The sequence below is a fragment of the Mesitornis unicolor genome, unplaced genomic scaffold (assembly GCF_000695765.1).
Source record: "Mesitornis unicolor isolate BGI_N332 unplaced genomic scaffold, ASM69576v1 scaffold8531, whole genome shotgun sequence".
In the NCBI taxonomy this organism is placed as follows: Eukaryota; Metazoa; Chordata; class Aves; order Mesitornithiformes; family Mesitornithidae; genus Mesitornis; species Mesitornis unicolor.
In genome coordinates, this window is record NW_010165728.1 from 6,931 (window position 1) to 25,715 (window position 18,785).

Below are 18,785 nucleotides of genomic sequence, written 5' to 3' on the forward strand. Positions count from 1 at the left end.
CGCCCCGTCCCCTCTCACACCTCAGGTTCTCAAACTCCTCGTCCTTCTCCGCCAGCTTCCTGTCCACATCAGCTTTGATCTGGTTCAGCTCCAGCTGGATGCGCAGGGTCTTGCTCTCCTCATGCTCCAGGGCTCCCTAGAGAGAGCGGCAGCCATGGAAAGGTGGCCCCCAGGGCGGAAATCTCCCTAGACGCTCACCCCAGCTTGGCCTTACCCCTCAGGCCAGAGCTGTGAGGATCCCACAGGGCACACGGAGCCACTCCAGAGCCCTGCTGTGGTTGCACAGCACCCCCAGGAGCATGGGCCATGGGTAACAGCCCAGCTTAGGGGTCACCTTGCAGCATAGCATGGGTCACTGCTCCAGCAGCACCCAACCAGCGCTGCAGTGTGGGACAGGGGCTCCTAAGGGCAGTGGGCACACGCAAACATCTGTGGGAAACAAGGACCCACCTCAGCCTCCTCCAGAGCTGCCTGGATATCGCTCTTCTCACTCTCCAGGGCTTTCTTCAGCTTCTCCAGCTCGTGGATGGTTTTGCCGCTCATGCTGATCTGGTCAGTCAGGTCAGCGATTTCCTCTGGCAGGGACAGAAGGGCACTTGGTCAGGAATGAGTTTTGTGGTGCCAGCTCCACGCAGGTGACTTCCCCATCCCCTTGCCCAGGCTTGGCCGATGTCCCCCAGCCCCTTGGGGAGCAGCTGAGGTTGTGCAAGGGTGAAGGAGAGGCATTAAGGACCCCTGGAGACCTGTCCACGAGAACTTGAGCCCAGTCCTACCCTGCAGGTTCTTGTTCTCCCTCTTGAGGGTCTCCAGGTTGTCCAGGGACTCCTCGTAGGCGTTCTTGAGCTTGAAGAGCTCCGTGCTGAGGCTGCGCGACTCCTTCTGCGAAGCCTCCAGCTCCGCCTGGGTCTCCTCGTACTTCTGCTTCCACTCGGCCAGGATCCTGTCGAAGTTGCGCTGCTTCTTGTCCAGGGCGGCGCAGGCCGAGTTGGCGCGTTCCAGGTCCACCGAGAGGTCCTCGATCTCCGTCTGCAGCCGATGCTTGGTCTTTTCCAGCGAGGAGCACTTGGCGTGGGCGGCCTCCACCGCCTCCTCCGCCTCCTGCAGCCGGCTGGCCAGCTTCTTCCTGCCGATGGTGGCAAGGGGTGAGCGCTCCCAGCCCGAGGGCCATCCCACCCCACTGCTCTGAGGGGTGCCCAAACAGCCTCAGATCCGGGCAGAAGGGTGCAGATCTGGGAAACCTCCACCATTGAATGTGGCACCTGCAAGGAAGAGACTCCAACCACGAGACTCACTTGGCTTCCTCCAGCTCCTCTGTCCTCTGGATGGCGTCTGTCTCGTACTTGGTTCTCCACTGGGCTACCTCTGCGTTGGCCTTGGACAAGTTCCTCTGGAGCTCGCTCTTGGCCTCCACCTCCTCCTCGTACTGCTCCCGCAGCAGGTCACAGTCGTGGCGGGAGGCTTGCAGGGCATGGGCCAGGGCGTTCTTGCTCTGAGGAAGGGAGAGATCATGAGAGGAGCAGCTCCAGGGCACCAGGACTGGGGACAACGGAAGGGGACTTCTGTGTTTCCCAGGCCAAGAGCTGGCCTTGAGGCTCCTGTGTGCAGGGCCTGTCCCACCTCCCAGGCCGAGAATCTAGGCCACAGTGGGACACACGTCCCATTTCCCAAAATCTGTGTCACCCAGAGATCAGCCATGCCCTAAAGCCTCACCTTGGTCTCTTCCTCCAGCTGCCTCTTGAGTTCCTCAATGGTTTGTGTGAAGGAGGTCTTGCCACGGCTCAGCTGGTTGATGAAGGACTCCTTCTCCTCCAGCAGCCGACTGAGCTCCCCTGGGTTCAAACAGAGCCAAAACAGCTACTTCGGGGCCCAAGGCCTTCAGCTGCATGGACACCTCCAGTTGTGTCCCCACCCAGGCAAGACAGGGCCCATGGGCAGAGGTGCAAGCAGCTAAAGGCAAAGTATGGCAGCTAGGAAACCCCTCCTGATGCTTGGGATCACAGCACAACCCCAACCAGCATCGTCACAGAGCTCCTCTTTCTTGCCAAACTATATGGCACCTCTGAACAGAGGTACAACATGGACATGCCACCACCCTCCACTCCAGATGGAGCTCCTGCTATTGACTTTGTCCATGGGAGAAGCAGGACAGTCAACCCCAGGGCAGCCCCATGTCCCCTGGCTGTCACCCCCACCTACCGTTCTCGGTCTGCAGCCGGCCCCGCTGCGTGCTCACGTCGGTCAGCTGTCTCTGCAGCTCGTCCACCTTGGACTTGGCCTCGCTCAGCTGGTCCTCGTAGGTGCGGCACAGCTTCTCTGCATTGGCCTGCATGCACCAAGCAAAGCCCAGGTGAGACCCAGAGAGCATCATCCTCCCAGGAGGGGCTCAGTGACTGCATCGCCCTGGGACCTCGCTGCTCTGCCCAGCTGCCCCCATGTGCACACCAGGAGCTCGCCAGAGCCCTCGTGTCTCTGCTAAACTCTCAGGAGGTCTCTGCAGTCAATATCCCAGGAAGTGCCTTCCCAGATCCTCCAGACTGGACTACAACAAGCAAAGCATCTGCCATAGTGACGTAAGAACAAGCTACGCCTACTGAAAAAAGGGACCTGGCCACAGCAGGGAGCTGTTTAGGACAACATCCCATGGGCAAAGCTGTGCTGAACACACTAAACAAGTCACACATCGATAAACCTGCCCCATACAGAGCTAGCACCCACCTTGTTCTTGGTGAGGTATTCAATGTTGGATGACAGGTCATCCACCTCCATCTTCATCTCGCTCTTCTCCTTCTCCAGCTTCTGCTTGACGCGCTGCAGGTTGTCGATCTGCTCGCTCAGCTCGGCCACGCTGTCCGCGTGCTTCTTCCGCAGGGCAGCTGCCGTGGACTCGTGCTGCAGCGTCGCCTCCTCCAGGTCCCGCCGCAGCTTCAGGAACTCTGCTTCTCGCTTCTTGTTCATCTCCAGCTGCGTCGCCGTTGCCCCACTGCCCCGTTCCCCCCCCGGCCTCCCCCAGCCGCTCGCTCAGCTCCTCCAGCTCCCGCGACACCTCTGCCCGCTGCTTCTCCACCTTGGCCCTGGCGGCGCGCTCGGCCTCCAGCTCCTCCTCCAGCTCCTCGATGCGGGCCTGACAGAGACATGATAACAGAGATGCTCCAAGCACCAGGTGAAGCTCCAGCATCTTTGCTCTCCACAACGGAGCAAGGTGTCTCCTCTGATGCAAGCCCGTAGTCTGGAGCAAATGCTTGGGCTGTTTTGGGATTTTCAGAGGCAGGCAGGCACCTCAATAGTTCATTCTCATTTTCAATCCTCCACATTTTGGCAGAGGGCTTTGCTTCTGCTAATAACGTCAGCTTTTTTGGTCACTTTTCTGCCAAGGAGATGACCCCCTGTGCTCAGAGAGGGACTGGTCCATGCAGATTCCCCAGCACATTACATCTGATGGAAATTTAGGACTCCTGGGCTGTAAGAACCTCCTTCCCACCATACCTGGAGCTCCTTGATCTTCTTCTGCAGCTGGGCCTCAGTCACTTGCCCATCTTCAATCCTTGAATTCAGTTGACTCATTTCGAAGTCTTTCCTGTACAGAAAGAAGGCAGAGCCTCTGGTCAGCCAAACACTGCTCTGCCAAGTCTCTCTGACTCCTGAGGTCCCAGCTCTGCATTAGGATCCTGCCAGGCTCTTCTCTCCAACCCCAGGTACAGAGGAAGGTTTACAGTGCCCTGATCTATCAGTATGGGCGGCTGACAAGATCTTCAGCATCTCTGCATAGCACCCAGGAAAACTAAGCCCTCATTTTGCCTGGACTGATCACACCAAGCCACATCCCAGCAGACGCCACACGTCCACTTGGTTTAGACAGGAGCTCTGGCCTGGCAGAGTAAGCACACAGCCCAGGTGCACATTACACACTCACTTTTTGAGTTTCTCCTCCAACTGCTGTTTGTCGTTCTCCAGATCCATTACAGACTCCTGTGTCAACTTCAGGTCTCCTTCAAGCTTCCTCTTTGCTCTTTCCAGGTCCATGCGAACTTTCTTCTCTTGCTCAAGAGAGCTTTCCAGCTGGAGAATGAAGAGAGATGGGGTGAGGAGGGAGGGGGCCCTTTATAGACCAAACCTTCCCCATATCCATTGCTGTGGGAACTTCCCCCAGTCCTGAGAGACAGAGTTGTTTCCTAGTTGGTCTCCAGGCCCATTCCCTTAGCCCAGGACTGCTCTCCATAGGGGACTCTAAACTACCTTGGTTGAGGGGCAGTTTGTCAATGGGGTTATTCATTAACTGGCTTTATTAATTAGGGATCTGATGATGATCCTACCCCCCAGATCCCACTCAGGGTTCACTTTAGGCTCTCCGGGAGGTGTGACTCAAACCCCTCTCACTCCACCATCACTGGCCAATGACTCACATCATCCACTTGCTGCTCCAGTTTGACTTTGGCTTTGGTCAGTGTGTTGACCTTGTCCTCCTCAGCCTGCAGGTCATCCAGGGCCTGCTGATGGGCTTCTTGCAGCGCTTTCTTCTCTTTCGTCAGCTTGGCAATGATCTCATCCAGAGCAGCCATCTCTTCTATCAGGTTTTTAACCTAGATCAAGCAAAGTCAAAAACTGAGCGCATCTTCTTAGAGACAGAGGATGCAAAGCCAATACAGCAGCCTGACCCATGAAAGGCAGGGGTCCATGATCAACAGCGGCTTGGTACCACAGCAAGAGCCACCAGCCCCTCTACCCTTGGCCAGGTGGCCCAAATCACTTCCTGCTTGCCCACACCCCCCATGTGCAATGGGAGGGTTTCAACTTCTCCCACACCTCTTTGCACTCTCCCCTGCCCCATCTCCCACACACCAGCAGCCTCATCCCTGACATTTCTCTTTGGTGCCCCCACAAGCACTAAGGCCCCCAGGCAATGAGGCTGTACCCTGCAGAGAGGCTCAGTTACCTTGTTCTCTGTGGCGTGCTTCTCCTTCTCCACCTTGGCCAGGGTGATCTCTAGGTCATCGATGTCCTTCTTCAGCTCTGCACACTCATCCTCCAGCTTGCGTTTCTTGGCGGTGAGGTCCGAGTTCATCTCCTCCTCATCCTCCAGACGCTCCGTCAGCTCCTTCACCTTGGCCTCCAGCTGGATCTTGGACTTGATCAGCAGGTCACAGCGTTCCTCTGCGTCTGCCAGGTTGTCTTGCTCCTGGGACAGGCACAGGAGAGCCAGTGCTCATCCACTGCCCCAGGAGCAGACCAGCAGGCTCTTAGCCATGTTATCCTGGCCCAGAGCTGACACTCTCCTTGTGGAAGACAAGGAAACACTTCCTGGCACAGAAATGGCACGGATTCGCCACCATTTGGTGAGCAAACGTTGTCAGCCCTCCCACCCCTATGTGAGGGGATCAGCCTTTCCAGAGCCAGGGGAGTATGAATCCCCCTGGCAGCTCTGCAGGACCATTGCAATTCAAACAGAAGGTGACAACGAGGGGGTCTCAGAACTGCAAGAGGCTGAAGGAAGGACCTAGCACGCTCTGCTTCCTCTGCTACCCATGGGCCTTGCACTACCTTTACACTTCCAGAGAGAGGATGAGGCACTCACTGCCTGCAGCTGGAGAGCCAGGTCGTTCTTCTCCTGGATCATGGAGACCTGCTTCTCTTCCAGCTCCTTCCTCTTGGCTTCCGACTTCTCCAGAGCCTCCTTCAGCTTCTGGAACTCCTCCTTCAGGTTGGACATTTCCTTCTCAGTCTGAGCAGACTTGAGCAAAGGCTTGATCTTGAAGAACAGCTTCATCCAGGACCAGTTCTTGACAGCATTGAAGGCCCGGATGTTCCACTGGATGGTATACAGGGCTTCCCTGTAGGGACACAAGCACAGCATCATCATGGCTGTAGATTCCCCGTGTCCCATTCTCACTACAGCAGAGACCTGGCTTTTGCAGGTTCTATTCTCCACCATCTGGAGAACTGGCAGTGAGATGAATGAATGGCACGTTGTCTGCACACTGTAATGGTCCTAGTGGGATGGGTGGCATGGCCTGGCTTTCAGGTCTCTTCACTCTGCATCCCTCTGAATCTCTCAGTGGAAGCCAAAGGTTCCCCCAGCCCAGATACACAGACCCATGTGTACACAGACCCCTTGTACAGATCTGCCTCCATTCATCCAGGACAGGGCTGTACCCAACCACTGCCAACCATTGGCAAGCGCCACAGGTCAAATCCATGTGCAGAAGGAACAAGGAGACACACACAGAGTTCTGCCTCTTCCTCCCCACAACTCTACCTCCTGCTGAGCATCTTCTGATACTCCATGCGCCCGAGGTGCCCGCGGATTCTGGCCTGCAGCATGGTCAGGATCTTGGCCAGACGCTCATCTCGCATCTCTTCCAGCAAGCCCAGCAAACCAGCCTTGAAAAACACCTGCAGGCAAGAGAGCGAGAACAGAGTCAACACCAGAGAGGACAGGGGGGTGACACAACCCGTCAGGCAGACCTGGGCTACAAGCAGCCCAAAGCAGGGATGCACAGAGCAGTGAGGGCTACATGCTCCCTTCAAGGGCCACACTCAATCACAGAGTTTCAGCAGGGCTGTGGCCAGGGAGAGCAAACTGGGATTGCAGAGAGACAGGAGAGGCAAGGACCAACTGCCCGGTCTCACCTTGGTGTGACCAAACTTGTACTGGGAGTGGTCCAGTTCCAGGGAGCTCAGCAGCTTCTCTGTGGCCTTTCTGCTGTCCACAAACTTGTCATCTGGAATGGCTGCTGGATTCAGGATACGGTAGCTGCAGGGACAAAGCAAAGGGAGGTCATGCAAGGGAACCCCAGCACTGAGTTGATGGCTCCGTCATCATTCCTGTACACCAGTCATGCCAGTTCCCCCTGGAAGCAGGTTGCTGCAGCACAGGCTGGAGCCAGGTATGAACCAGCAGCAGAGCCATCCCAAACTGCATGCACTGGGCATGTTGTGGTGGCTCAGAGCAGCCCTGCACAAGCTGGAGAGCAGCTCAGAGCCAGGGCAAGTTTGTCTCCCCTCAGAACAGTCGTGGGTTGCTGGGCAAGGAAGAAGAGGGAGTTACCGCTGCTTGAAGTCTGCGTAGAGGATCCTGTTGGGGAATCCCTTACGGCAGATGCGGATACCTTCAAGGACACCGTTACAGCGCAGCTGGTGCAGCACCAGGAAGGAATCCATGGCTCCTGTGGGTGAGAACAAAGATGGAGCAGGCACTCAGCCCAAGAGTACAGCAGAAATGGAGCTGCAGCATGGGCCTGAACTCTGGAAACAGCCCATGGCTTTGAACATGGGTGTCAACCTGTCCTATAGACCTATGCCGAGCAGTGCAAAGAGGCCTATGCTCAACCTGAAAGACTCATCCAAGCCTGCTGTTATACACAAGAGCAAGGCAGCCCAACCACTAATGCACAGCCAAAATGGGAGCCTGTCAAAACTCATTGTCCCCAGTAGAGGAGACTGACATGGGTCACAGGGGTTTCCACACTAAGGTGGGACTGGGTCTCAGTGGCAGCAGAACTGCTGCAAGAAAAGGGTTGGGGAAGAGGTGGGTGCAAGGGTCCCTGGCAGCTCCCACACATGAGTGTCACCCAAAGGAGCTGCAAGGGTGCTCGGTCCATGCATACCTGGGGTCTTTGTCTCGTTGGGGATGATGCAGCGGACAAAGTGGGGCTGGGTGGAGCGCAGGTTGGTCATCAGCTTGTTGAGATTCTCCTGCGGGGCAGACACAGGGGATGAGGCATGAGCTGACAGCGCTGCTCCCCTGCATCACTCCTCTCCAGCCCCTTCCCACCATGGGCAGAGAGATTAGGACACTGAGAGTCCCTTGTCAACTCTTCATGAGAGAGGGGGAATTTCCTCTTGCTTGGCTGTTCTCTGTGCAATGGGTTTTGCTATGCCAGAGGGGAGCCAGATGCTTCCCAAGTATTTGTAGGTGAAGTTTTGCTGCAGGGGTGAGCCAGGAACAGAGGACTGAGCATATTCCTGGCATACAGTTGTGGCAGGACAGAGCTTTGGGCTCACACACCCCTTTGTGCTGCTTTCCAGTTGCTTAAGGTCTGGGGTGTTCAAATAACTCCTGCGGTGAGCATGGGAACGGGGTGGGGGTGTTATCCTGGGCTGTAAAATAGCTCAGGTCAGAGACCTGTAAGATTCTCCTCCATTTTCTTCTGCCCAAAGGCTGTCCTTCCCGCCGACAAGAATGAGGAGAGAAGTAGCACAGACTTAAAGTGATGTTCATGTAATACATTATCTAAACATCACTACAAGTCTTAACTGCCGCTCTCTCAAAGGCGAAGGAGCCACCGAGCAGCGCAAGCATCACGTGGGCAGAAGCAGAGCAAGCCCCAGCTCAAAGGGAGCCATAGCTCTCCCAGCCCGGAGCCTCGTGTCCTTCCCTAGCAGCACGGGGACAAGGCTGGGACTTGGGCATTAGGAGCTTTTGCCTAGCACTGGTCCTTCAGGAGCCCTGATGGTCCTGCAGGTCCCGGGACCTCATGTGCAAGGCACCCCAGAGTCCTGGCAGGGAAGTGGGGCTGATATTGGGACACTGAGTGTGCTGCCCTCATGGCCTTGTACGAGGGATGGGCTCTTACCTTGTGCAGCTGTGACACTGTTTGGAAAGAAGCTGCCTTTTTACGTTTCTCCTTGGTCCCTGGCTTGTGAGGTTCCTCTGTTGGGTTGAAATATTAATTAATTACATCAGCAAAGTGTCTGCTCATCTTGGAGGCCTCGGGAGCACCTACAAACACCCCCAAAATGCCCACAGCTCCTGCTCTCTGTAGAGCAGAGATTATAGTGCTCTGCTGCAGAGCAATGCCACAGACCACCAAAAACATCTCCCACAGCACCCAACTCTGGGTGTTGCTTTTTCACTCTCGGTAACAGGAGACTCCTTCACACATCCCAAATCACAGGGCCACCAGGACAGCTCTACAGCCCCACATAAGCTCAGCCTTGTCATAACCACCCACCTAAAGACCCTAGGCCAGCACTGCATGTCCAGAGCACCCATCTACCCAGGTCAGAGAGGTTTTTAGAGGGCAGTGTGGGTATTCACTTTGCCCAGCCTGCTCGATGCAGGGATACTGCACCAACAGCTAGGTGCAGGGGCAAGGAGGCTTTGCTGCAAAGGGAGGGAGAAATCAAGGTCAAAAAAGGGGTGAGGTTGTTCCTCACCTGAACTAGAGCCCACGTAGTTCTCATAGAGGGAAGCCAGGAGCTTGTTTTGGGATTTTTGGAAGACAGACACCACTGTCTCATTCAGGGGGTCCTTGTTCTTGTCCAGCCACCCGATGATGTTGTATGGCACCTGTCAGCAGAGGAGAGGGGCACAGGTAAGGATGGCTGTGCAAGGATGAAGGTGGGAACGCTGTGGAAGAGCTGAGAAGGGACGTACCACGCCAGCGTAGTGCACCAGCTCAAAGTGGGCCTCGTATTTCCTCTTCTTATCTGGTCGGGGCTTCTGGAAGTTGGGCGACTTCCCGATGTGGTTGTCGTAGAGCTTAGCTTTGAACGACATGTCGGAGGCTTTTGGGAACATGCACTCCTCTTCGAGGATGGACAGGATTCCCATTGGCTGCAGGGAGAAGGTGGTATGAAGAGATCTGAGTTCAGTGTTGCTACATCCCAGCCCAGAATGGGGGAATTTCTGTGCCACTGGGCAAGGTGAGGCAAGGTTTGACTTGGGGGACCTCATCCTCGTTCAGGCAATCTGACCTCCAGCCCATCAGAGTGGGACTGGACAGGCCTGCAAGACATGGGGGCTTGCTCAGCACCGTCAGATTGCTGGGAAGGGGAGATCCTCTCCAGTCTCCTGACAGGTTTGCTCCTTTCCAAAAAAAAAAAGCTGAGTTTCCTCTGTGCAATGGTGGAAATCTTTCGTACAAACTGCTCTGAATCAGCAAGTATCCAAATAAAAGGCATTGAAAGGCAGCAAGTGGGTAGGGAAAAAGGGGCAGAGACTACTTTTCTCTGGAGGAAGGGACCACACCAGTTTTGTGGCTCACTGCTGGGCAGGAACAGAATTGCTGTGGTTTCGTAAAGTCAAAATTTGTGTCAGAAAGGACTCAATGGGCTGGAGGCTCTGAGCTGTAAGTGTGGGGAGAACAAAGCTGGGCAGTTGCCACTGGCTGGGGAGGGAATAATTTCATTTTGGGTAGCAAAGCACCCCCACTGCTCCAGTCTTTGTAAAAAAGCTGCCTACCATTGCTGTGCCCTGACTCCTGCTTTACCTTCTCAATCAGGTCGATGCAAGCCTGGAGGTCCAGGCCAAAGTCAATGAAGACCCATTCGATGCCTTCCTTCTTGTATTCTTCTTGCTCCAGGACAAACATGTGGTGGTTGAAGAACTGTTGCAGCTTCTCGTTGGTGAAGTTGATGCACAGCTGCTCAAAGCTGTTGAACTGCAAGAGCAAAACAAACCTGTGTCAGAAGGAGGAGCTCCAGACATGAAGGGATTCACTCTTCTGCTTTGTCTGGGTGTGAAGAGTCATCTCTGCTAGGCTCGGCTGGATTGCTATCAGAGCAGGTAGCCAGGAATCATTGGAAACGTGCCCATAGCAATGTTAGAACAGTCCTTGTGAGCTGTCTGTTTGCTGCAGATAAATTAATTCAGACAAGAGCTCTTTTCCTTATCAAGGCCAGCAGTTTTTTGGCGGAAATCGAGCTGTCAGACACTCTGGACCTGTAGCTGTGTAGCTACAACACTTCCCTGAACCCATTACAGGGGACCTGCAGCACTCACGTCAAAGATCTCGAAGCCTGCGATGTCCAGTACTCCGATGAAGAACTGCCTGGCCAGCTTGGTGTCCAGGGTCTTGTTGATCCGGGTCACCAGCCACTTGAACATGCGATCATAGGTGGCTTTAGCCAGAGCTCCCACCGCATAGACAACCTGCCAAAGCAAAGCAAAGGACAGGCCATGAGCACTTATACTTCTCCACGCTTTTGGAGGAGCCAGAGGCAGAAGAAGAGAGCTCCTCTTGGCACACGAAGGACAGACAGACAGGTTGAGGGAGTTCATGGTGTCGGTACGTGCTCCAAAATTAGTTCTCACTTGCTCCCAAGTTTGTGTTCCTGTGTCCCTGGCCTGATCTTAGCCTCTTAGGATAAGGATTCAGTCTAAAGTGATGTTTTCAGAAGCCTTGTGTATGGCAGGAGCCTACAGCTCGCTTTGGATAACACGCAGTAACACACCAGCTCCTAAGGTCCTCTCGAATTTTACTCGAGGACTGACTTGCACTATTCAGGCCAGGTTTGAGTTCCTGACTGTGATGTGGCTGACATCTTACAAGATACATTTTTGGTGCATTCCAGTCTCCCACGAGATCACTTTAAATGAGGTCTAGATGAGATTTCTAGTTCCCAGAGCTTAACTCTTCGTGGGAGTGTGACTGTCTCTGAAGCAGATCCACAGAAACTGGACCTCTTCTGGCCGTGAAGCAACTCCCATTTCAAAGATACTGAATTGAGCCTTGGTTAACATCCAAAGTTATCTGCCAGCTCTGCCACCAGCTTTCCCAGCTCCTAAAAGCCAGTAACTAGGGATACATCCTCTCATGCTGCTCTGGAGTCTCCTTCTAAACCCAAGAGAGTGACCTAAAGCACAGTCACCCTGTGCAGAGGCCATCCCGCAATGGACCTGCCTGCAGAGGAGTCCCTGACCATCACGAGCAGGGAGCTGTGTCCCATCACACTCACCTGCTCCACGTTCTGACCTTTGGTCACGTATTCATTGCCCACTTTCACACGGGGATGGAGCAGCCCCTTGATGAGGTCAGCTGAGCTGATTCCCATCAGGTAGGCAGCTTTGTCAGCACCTGTAAAGCAAGACAAAGGCATGAGGAGCCAGCCAGGAAGCCCCAGGAAGGAAAAAAATAAAATTAAATTAAAAAATTACCAGCTCTTCTGCCGATCAATGCTAACTATACTACATTTTCCACTTGCTCCAGAGTCTCCTCCAGTGTCTAGTGTGATTTCCCATCTTGGATGCTTTTAAAGTCTGGACCTCCTACCTGAGAAGTTACTGTTTGGAGGAGATGGCCATAGCAGACCTGCTGCACCTTACCAAGTGCCTATCAGGTTTTTGAGTCTTCTTGGTCTGGGGATCTCTGCATTTTCCAGTAGAAGCTTGGATTCCCATGCAGTTAATTTGAACTGACCCCAACAGAGGTGATTTTTGTTGCTTATCTTCCATAGACTCCTAATAGCAGATTGTAGTTTAAAAAAAATCACCTCTGTAGTGAAATCACTGCTAGATCAAAATCTTCCTTAATTACCAGGTAGCAGCTGAATCCTATGTTGACATTCTTCAGGCAAGGCAAACCCTTCCTTCATGAATGTTAGCATGACAAGGTCTGACCCAGGTCGTCATTTCTGCTGTATCCCTGCCTCAGCTGATGCGTATTTACTGCTTTAGCCTCTCAGTTAAGTGATAGGGCTCCCCTTTCTCCTTCTTCCACATGCTGGAAAGTCTCCCTCTCCTGGAAGCTTGCTCTGTTATATCTGGGAGCCAGGCACGCAGCAGCAGTGCAAAAGCAATAGACAATATTTGAGCTCTGATTTTTCTGAATTTTCATGTTTGCTCTGCAGTCTGACTGCTCTCTTAGATCTCTGATTTGCATTGGATTTTCCTAAGCAAAAAAACAAGGGGAAGTATTAGACAGTGACAGCATCCTACTCTAACTGCTGCTCAGGAGGCTCTGACCCGAGCAGGTTCTGTGGCTGCCCAGCTCTGTCTAATAAAGTGCAAGAGAAGAGATGATGCAGGGCAGGAGACACACAACGAGGTGAAGCACAGCCAGGGTGTGACAGCCTGCGACGTTGCTGAGGCAGGTCTGATGCAGATGAAACCACCTACTGCCTCCTGAAACGGCTGTCCTAAATATCCCCACTCACAGACAAGACCCTTTGTGCACCTAAAGCATGGCCTAAGGCAGTGTGGTTGCTTGGGGTCATGGTCACTGACCTCTACAGACCAGGCCAGGGAAGTTATCACAGTCTGTCCTTGGAGGAATTTGGATGCCCAGCCCAGGCTGGGCAGATCTGGCAGCAAGGAGCCAAACTCACTTTCAGTGCCGTCAGCCTCTGCCTGCTCCTCTCGCTGCTTCTGCTTGAACTTCATGTTGCCAAAGTGCATGATAGCGCCCACTATTTTATAGGAGCCGTATTTCTCATCATTGCTGAAGCCCAAGATGTCCATGGCGTGCTGTGGAGAGACAAGGCAGCATAGACAGAACAAAACCACCACTCTGAGGTGAGGGTTGGTCCTCCCACTGTCTCCTAAGGCCCTATCCCTATCCTGGGGCTCTGGGCAGGGTGCTCTATCTGGTGGGCACCTAGCCAAGGAATCCAGTCCATGGGATTTTGAATGCAAGTCCAGCTCCCACGAGATCTATTTGAAAGCAAGAGGACCAGCCTAGCACCCATAAGCAGGAGGTTTACTGAGCTGAGGTTGCCTCTTCCATGGGAGCCATGGGAAGTGCTCATGTGCCCTTCCTAATGCAGGGAATTACTCTCCAGTCTCTGCCTGGAGGAGGCTGTTGATGGAGATCAGAGTCACTCAGCTCTTTCTTGTAGGCTCACAATGTTTATAGAGCAACTGCCAATAAACAAGAGGGAGCTCACAGCTAATTTAGAGAGGGGCACAGAGAAGCCAGGACATGTCTCTATGTATGCCCAGAAGGAGGTTGCAGTGCAAAGGAAGTTCACGTACATCTGTGGCCATGAGTTCCTCGCCATCATCCAGGTTGTCCACAGTTGTCACACCCTGAGAGCAGAAGTGGTAATCGTAGGGGTTGAGGGAGAGCAGCAGCATATCTGTTGGAGGAAGACATGCAGAGGGTGAGGCCAGTCTGACAGAGACAAAGCTGAGGCAAAGAGGCAACCCTGGATGCAGATGAAGAGCAAAGGCTTCACCAGCCTCAACGAGAGGGCACCAGCCAGTGGGAGGAACAGCCTCTTCCAGCCCAGGCAGGTCCACATGTGCCTCCCGCTTGCTATCTTGGGACATGGCTTGACTGATTTAGAAGTGGCCATCCATGTCCTTGTGACCACTAGATAAGATTACTGCTCTGTGCAGCTCTCCAGACCTGCCTAATAAGGTATTGTTCTCCAGCCAGCAGCAAGCTCAAGAGCCCGCAGCCAAGAGGCTGACCACCCCCGGGGACTGCAGAGCCATCTTTCTGCAGCATGGAAAGGTTTCCTGTGCGCTTCATGTAACCTGGCATCAGGACGGCAGCGCTGCTCAGAGCACAGGAGCAGCCCCAGTGCAAATTCAGGTCAACTGGGCCTGTCCTGGGGATCACATCTAGAATATGTCTGTGAGTGGGCTGTGTGGCTGTTTTCAAGCACACCTGAAATGGGTCATCTCACTAGGGTGGCTGGAGGAGCCACAAAACACTTCCCCATACCCCAAAATGAGTAAATATTCAGCCTGCACATGCTGTACCCACCACACGATGAGGACCTGGTGCAAGGCAGCTTTGCAAATTGCACTCCCACCCTGCAGATAGAACCTGAGTGACCACATCTCTGCTTCTAGACAGCTGCAGAAAAGGCTTTAGTCTGGCTTCTCAGTCTGTGAGGATAAAGGAGCCTGCACTAGATGACCTCTTGAAATCCCTTCCACCCTGAATTATCCACCAATCCTACGATCCTGCACAGCTAGCAAAGCATTTGTGGGCAGTACCTGCATGGTGAGCTGGGTTTGCTCATTCCCTGTGGACCCCAAAGCTGACAACAGAGTTCTTTGTGGCTGTTTTCAAGCCACCATCCTGTAAAGACTATGTTGCAGCTTTGGCTGGCTTACCTTGCAGCTCTGGTTTCTTCCCAGAGAGGATCTGGTAGTAGATGTGGTAGCTTCGCTCTTTGGGTTGCTGGAAAATCACTCTTGATTTTTCCAGCAGATCTAGAAGAAATAGGGCAGAAGGGTTAGGGGAGGGCTTGCTCTTTTCTGGAGCTGACCCAGCATCAGCACCAACAGTGAGGTGAAATCCCTCCCCACTGCAGCTGGCCCGCGTGCACTCACAGATGTCGATGTCTGCAGAGGCCAGCTTCCCTGAGGGGCCAAAGTGGATCCGGATGAACTTGCCCTGAAAACATGCACAGGGAGCTAAGCACTGGGTTTGGGTTCTTCTGAACAGCTCCTAGAAACCTCATATAGCTACAAGACACTGGTGATTTCCCACTTCTTAGGCCTCTGTTGGTGCTGTGAGGTGTAGGGGGGAAGTCCTGATTCGTAATTTGCAGAGCGTCAGGCAATGTAAGACTTTTATCATTAGAGAGGCAGAAATTTCACTCCCAGCAGACAAATCCCTGTCCTCTCATCTGTTCTTAAAGCTAAGCACTTCTACAGGGCAGTGATGCTAAGTCTCTCCCCAGCCTCCTGCTCTGTGGTGTGCTGAGGAACCTCACCCAGGAGCATCTGCTTTCCCTCTAAGGCGTAAGAACATCAAAAGCACCTGTGATGGATGAGCTCTGCATCCCATAGCAGACCCAGGCTGGGCTTAGCAAAAAGGCTGCTGCTCCCTGGAAGGAGCACGCTTGTCTGTGCCAGCTCCAGCACTGCAGCCTGTGTTTGCTGGCCCTCTCAACTCTGGTCCTGTAAGGGACTTCTCTGCAGCCACAGGCTCTGACACCAGGGCGATTCACTCCTTTACTGCACCGAGGTAACCAGAAGCAGCTTGGCTCTGGCATTCCCATCCCACTGGGCAGCAGAGCCAGCTTCCTGCTCTGTGGCTTTGCCTCACACCATGCAAAAACACCATCCCACAAGCAGTGCATTCAGCTTACACACGGCACATTAACTCCCTGAGACACTTACAAAACGCGAGGAGTTGTCATTTCTGATGGTTTTGGCGTTGCCAAAAGCTTCCATAGCTGGGTTGGCCTCAATGATTTGATCTTCGAGGGTGCCCTGGAAAACAAAACCAAAGGATGTGTCAGCTCCCACCAAGCTGAGGGGATCTGTTACCAACAACAGAGGGAAAGAGAGTGGGGCTCCCTGCAGCATCCTCTGTGAGCTGTCTTTAGGGCCTGAGGCATTTCCTTGTCTCATGAGGCAATGCAGCTCCATTTAGGGGTCAGCAGAGCTCGGTTTTGCAGCAATGGGCTTCTCCTTCACTAAACTGGTCCCTCTCTGAGGATCCAGGCTGCTCTCCTCTCTGCACACAGCAGTCCTTAGCCTCTTTTGTAGGCTGCTACAATATGCAAACCAAGAGCAAGCACACACTGTCACCACAGCAGGCTAAAACTTCGCAGGCTCTTTGAGTCTGCCAGGCATTTCCTCTTCCGCCAAACCAAAGTCCCAGGCAGTTCAAATCACAGCACATTGCGAAAGAGGAGATCTTGATCTACAACTCCCTGCCCCAACAGCATGCACAGCAGGGTCACAGCATGATGGGAACACATCAGGTCCCAGTTGGTGTGGTCTGCTGAACTCACTGCAGCTCCCCCTGAGCAAGAACCCACATTAATCTTCCCCCAGCCTTGTTTATCCATTCATGTTTCACACACACAGTTCAAAGAGGAAAAGACAGCCCCCACCTAAGGCACACAAAGCAGGACAGGAATTCAAGAGAAGGAGGAGACACTTGCCAAGCCACATGAAAGACAAGGGGGTTGACAACAGCAGCAGAGTTTGGTGGCACAGGAACTTGCAGGGTTTTTCATGAGAGCTTTTGCCCATGCTCTGACACGTTCCAGTCCATAGGGCTTTCCTGAGGTGGGAAACATCAGCTCTGGGCTGTGCCCACCTAAAGCCAACGCTGTCTTTTCAGTGTCAGGCCCACGACTGCTCCCCACCTCTGCAGCTCCAGGCATGTGAAGGGCAAAAGAGACAGGGGCCAGCTGTGAATGACAGCTTTACTAACAAACTGTGGTTTGTTACTTAGATATCCTTGGATCTGTTAGCTTTAAATTCAGCCAGATCTCAAATTGTTTGGCCTGTGAGATTAAACGGGGGCTGCCCCATAGGCAGCTGCCTGCAGCGTGGTGGGCCAAGCCAGTTCAGGGCTTTGCAGAGGGTGCCATGTCCAGGCACCATCGGGACCCAATGATCCACTGAAGCAGAGGTTGGAGTCAGAAAGGTAGGAAGTCACCAAGAGATGAAACACCAAAGCTTCAAACCGAGGGAAGGTGGGAGATACAAAGCCAAGCAGAGAACTAAACACTGCCCAGGTGCTGGGGCAGCCCTTGCCCCCAGAGCCAAGGCAGAGGCCCCACACAGGCATCCCCATCACTCCCCATAACTCTGCGGTACAGGAAAGCCCTGTCCTCAGCATTAAAGACCCAGAGTCCACAACACTTACCCCAGTTTTAGTGGCAAGAGCTGCCTAGAGAAAGGAAAGAAAATGGTCTTTAGAAATCCAGAAAAGCCAGGCAAGAACCGCAAGAAGCATGGTCAGGAAAGCAGGGCATGACCATTTAGTGCCAAAAAAAAGTCCAAGGAAAAAAAAAAATCGGGAGGATTAAACTTGGTAAGAGATGCCAAAAAGTTGTTAAATAGATTAGCTGGAGAAAATAAAGAAATGCGTCAAAAAGCAAGAAAAGTTAAATCCAAACCTAAAGAAGAGTAAAGAAAATAATGCTGAAGTATTACTCGTCTGATACCTAAAGCAGCCAGTTTGCTTCTACAAGGGAAAAGCAGGCTGGAGCCTCAACATATCGAGAAGAAATAATAAGCAATTGCACGGGCAGCTCAAAAATAACCAGCACCAAAGAAACGCAAGAATCAAAACAAGAGCAAGAAAAGCACAAGGTAGAAAAGGGTCCAAATGAACAAGAGGAGGAAAAAAAGAAAAGGACGAAAAGCAAGGCTTAAAAGAGACAAGGTGGGAAATGGCAGGTTTAGTCCATTCTTTTAATGCTCCTTACGAAGAAGATCCGTGGGGTGGTGAAGGAGAAGGAGAAGATAAAGAGGGCATGGAAAACACCTCTTCCAGGCTGTGCAGATTGAGCAGCCGCATAAAAAAAAATACCCATTTCCCCTTGAGCAGAATAATTTCAAGCCTTGCTTGTTCAAAAGTCAGGGAAAAGCCAAGCCTTGGGTAGGTCAGACCAAAACACGCTTCCAAATGCAAGAAGTTTGGGAAGGGGGAGGGAAAAAAAAGTCAAAAGAAGAAAGGGGAAGGGGGGAAAAAAGGGAAAAAAAGTAATAAAGAAAGGAGGAAAACAGCAAGAATTTGTTTCAAAAGAGGGTCTTACTAATTTCTTGCCCGGTGTGTCGCCCAAGGCTGCGACAATGGCAAAGTACTGAATGACCCGCTTGGTGTTTACAGTCTTACCAGCACCAGATTCTCCGCTTAGGGTAACAGAAATACACAGATCAAGGGCATGAGGCAAAGAACAGGCAAAACTTCAAACAGAGACCCTGCCGCCCCACTCGTCCCTCCAGGAGGGAGAAGCGAGGGCTCAGAGGGACGGGAAGGCTGGCGCTATCAATCCCCTCTGGCCTGGGGGTGTACGTGCTTGTCTTTGGGGGCTTGTTTTTGGAGCAAAACCCAGCTCCATCCCCATCGCATCCTCAGGCCCGGGCTCTGCTGGGTGCCGCAGGGGCTCAGCTGCCCGTCGCGGAGATGGCAGGAGGTGCTGGCACCCACCAAGGTTGTACGGCCCTGGCCCCGGGGCTTCAGCTGTCTGGGATCAGCCGGGAACCACCGCTCGGGTGGTTTCAGCACGCCCCGCTTTGTTGGGGGGTCTTGGAGATAGCGGTGGCACCGCGCCGGGGTGGATCCTGCCTGGGCCAGCATGCCCAGCACAGGGTGCGAGCAGCCGGCGGGCCCCACTGAGCTCATCCCTATAGTTAGCTG

General features: G+C 53.3%; 1 protein-coding gene across 1 annotated transcript in view; it reads right to left on the reverse strand.

The window, feature by feature from the left end:
- MYH7B (myosin, heavy chain 7B, cardiac muscle, beta) overlaps positions 1 to 18,285 on the reverse strand; it is a 21,346-nt gene extending 3,061 nt beyond the window's left edge. Inside the window, 30 exon segments of the mRNA XM_010194731.1 lie at positions 21 to 136; positions 451 to 575; positions 774 to 1,123; positions 1,293 to 1,489; positions 1,711 to 1,829; positions 2,197 to 2,323; positions 2,716 to 2,979; positions 2,981 to 3,121; positions 3,484 to 3,574; positions 3,911 to 4,056; positions 4,401 to 4,577; positions 4,931 to 5,173; positions 5,570 to 5,825; positions 6,251 to 6,387; positions 6,625 to 6,748; positions 7,043 to 7,160; positions 7,602 to 7,689; positions 8,571 to 8,647; positions 9,154 to 9,286; positions 9,374 to 9,553; positions 10,209 to 10,379; positions 10,721 to 10,870; positions 11,677 to 11,795; positions 13,045 to 13,183; positions 13,691 to 13,794; positions 14,786 to 14,884; positions 15,005 to 15,068; positions 15,800 to 15,892; positions 17,286 to 17,309; positions 18,181 to 18,285. Of these exon segments, the coding sequence (XP_010193033.1) occupies positions 21 to 136; positions 451 to 575; positions 774 to 1,123; positions 1,293 to 1,489; positions 1,711 to 1,829; positions 2,197 to 2,323; positions 2,716 to 2,979; positions 2,981 to 3,121; positions 3,484 to 3,574; positions 3,911 to 4,056; positions 4,401 to 4,577; positions 4,931 to 5,173; positions 5,570 to 5,825; positions 6,251 to 6,387; positions 6,625 to 6,748; positions 7,043 to 7,160; positions 7,602 to 7,689; positions 8,571 to 8,647; positions 9,154 to 9,286; positions 9,374 to 9,553; positions 10,209 to 10,379; positions 10,721 to 10,870; positions 11,677 to 11,795; positions 13,045 to 13,183; positions 13,691 to 13,794; positions 14,786 to 14,884; positions 15,005 to 15,068; positions 15,800 to 15,853 (4,109 nt within the window). The 5' untranslated portion in view covers positions 15,854 to 15,892; positions 17,286 to 17,309; positions 18,181 to 18,285.
- Positions 18,286 to 18,785: the final 500 nt, after the last annotated feature.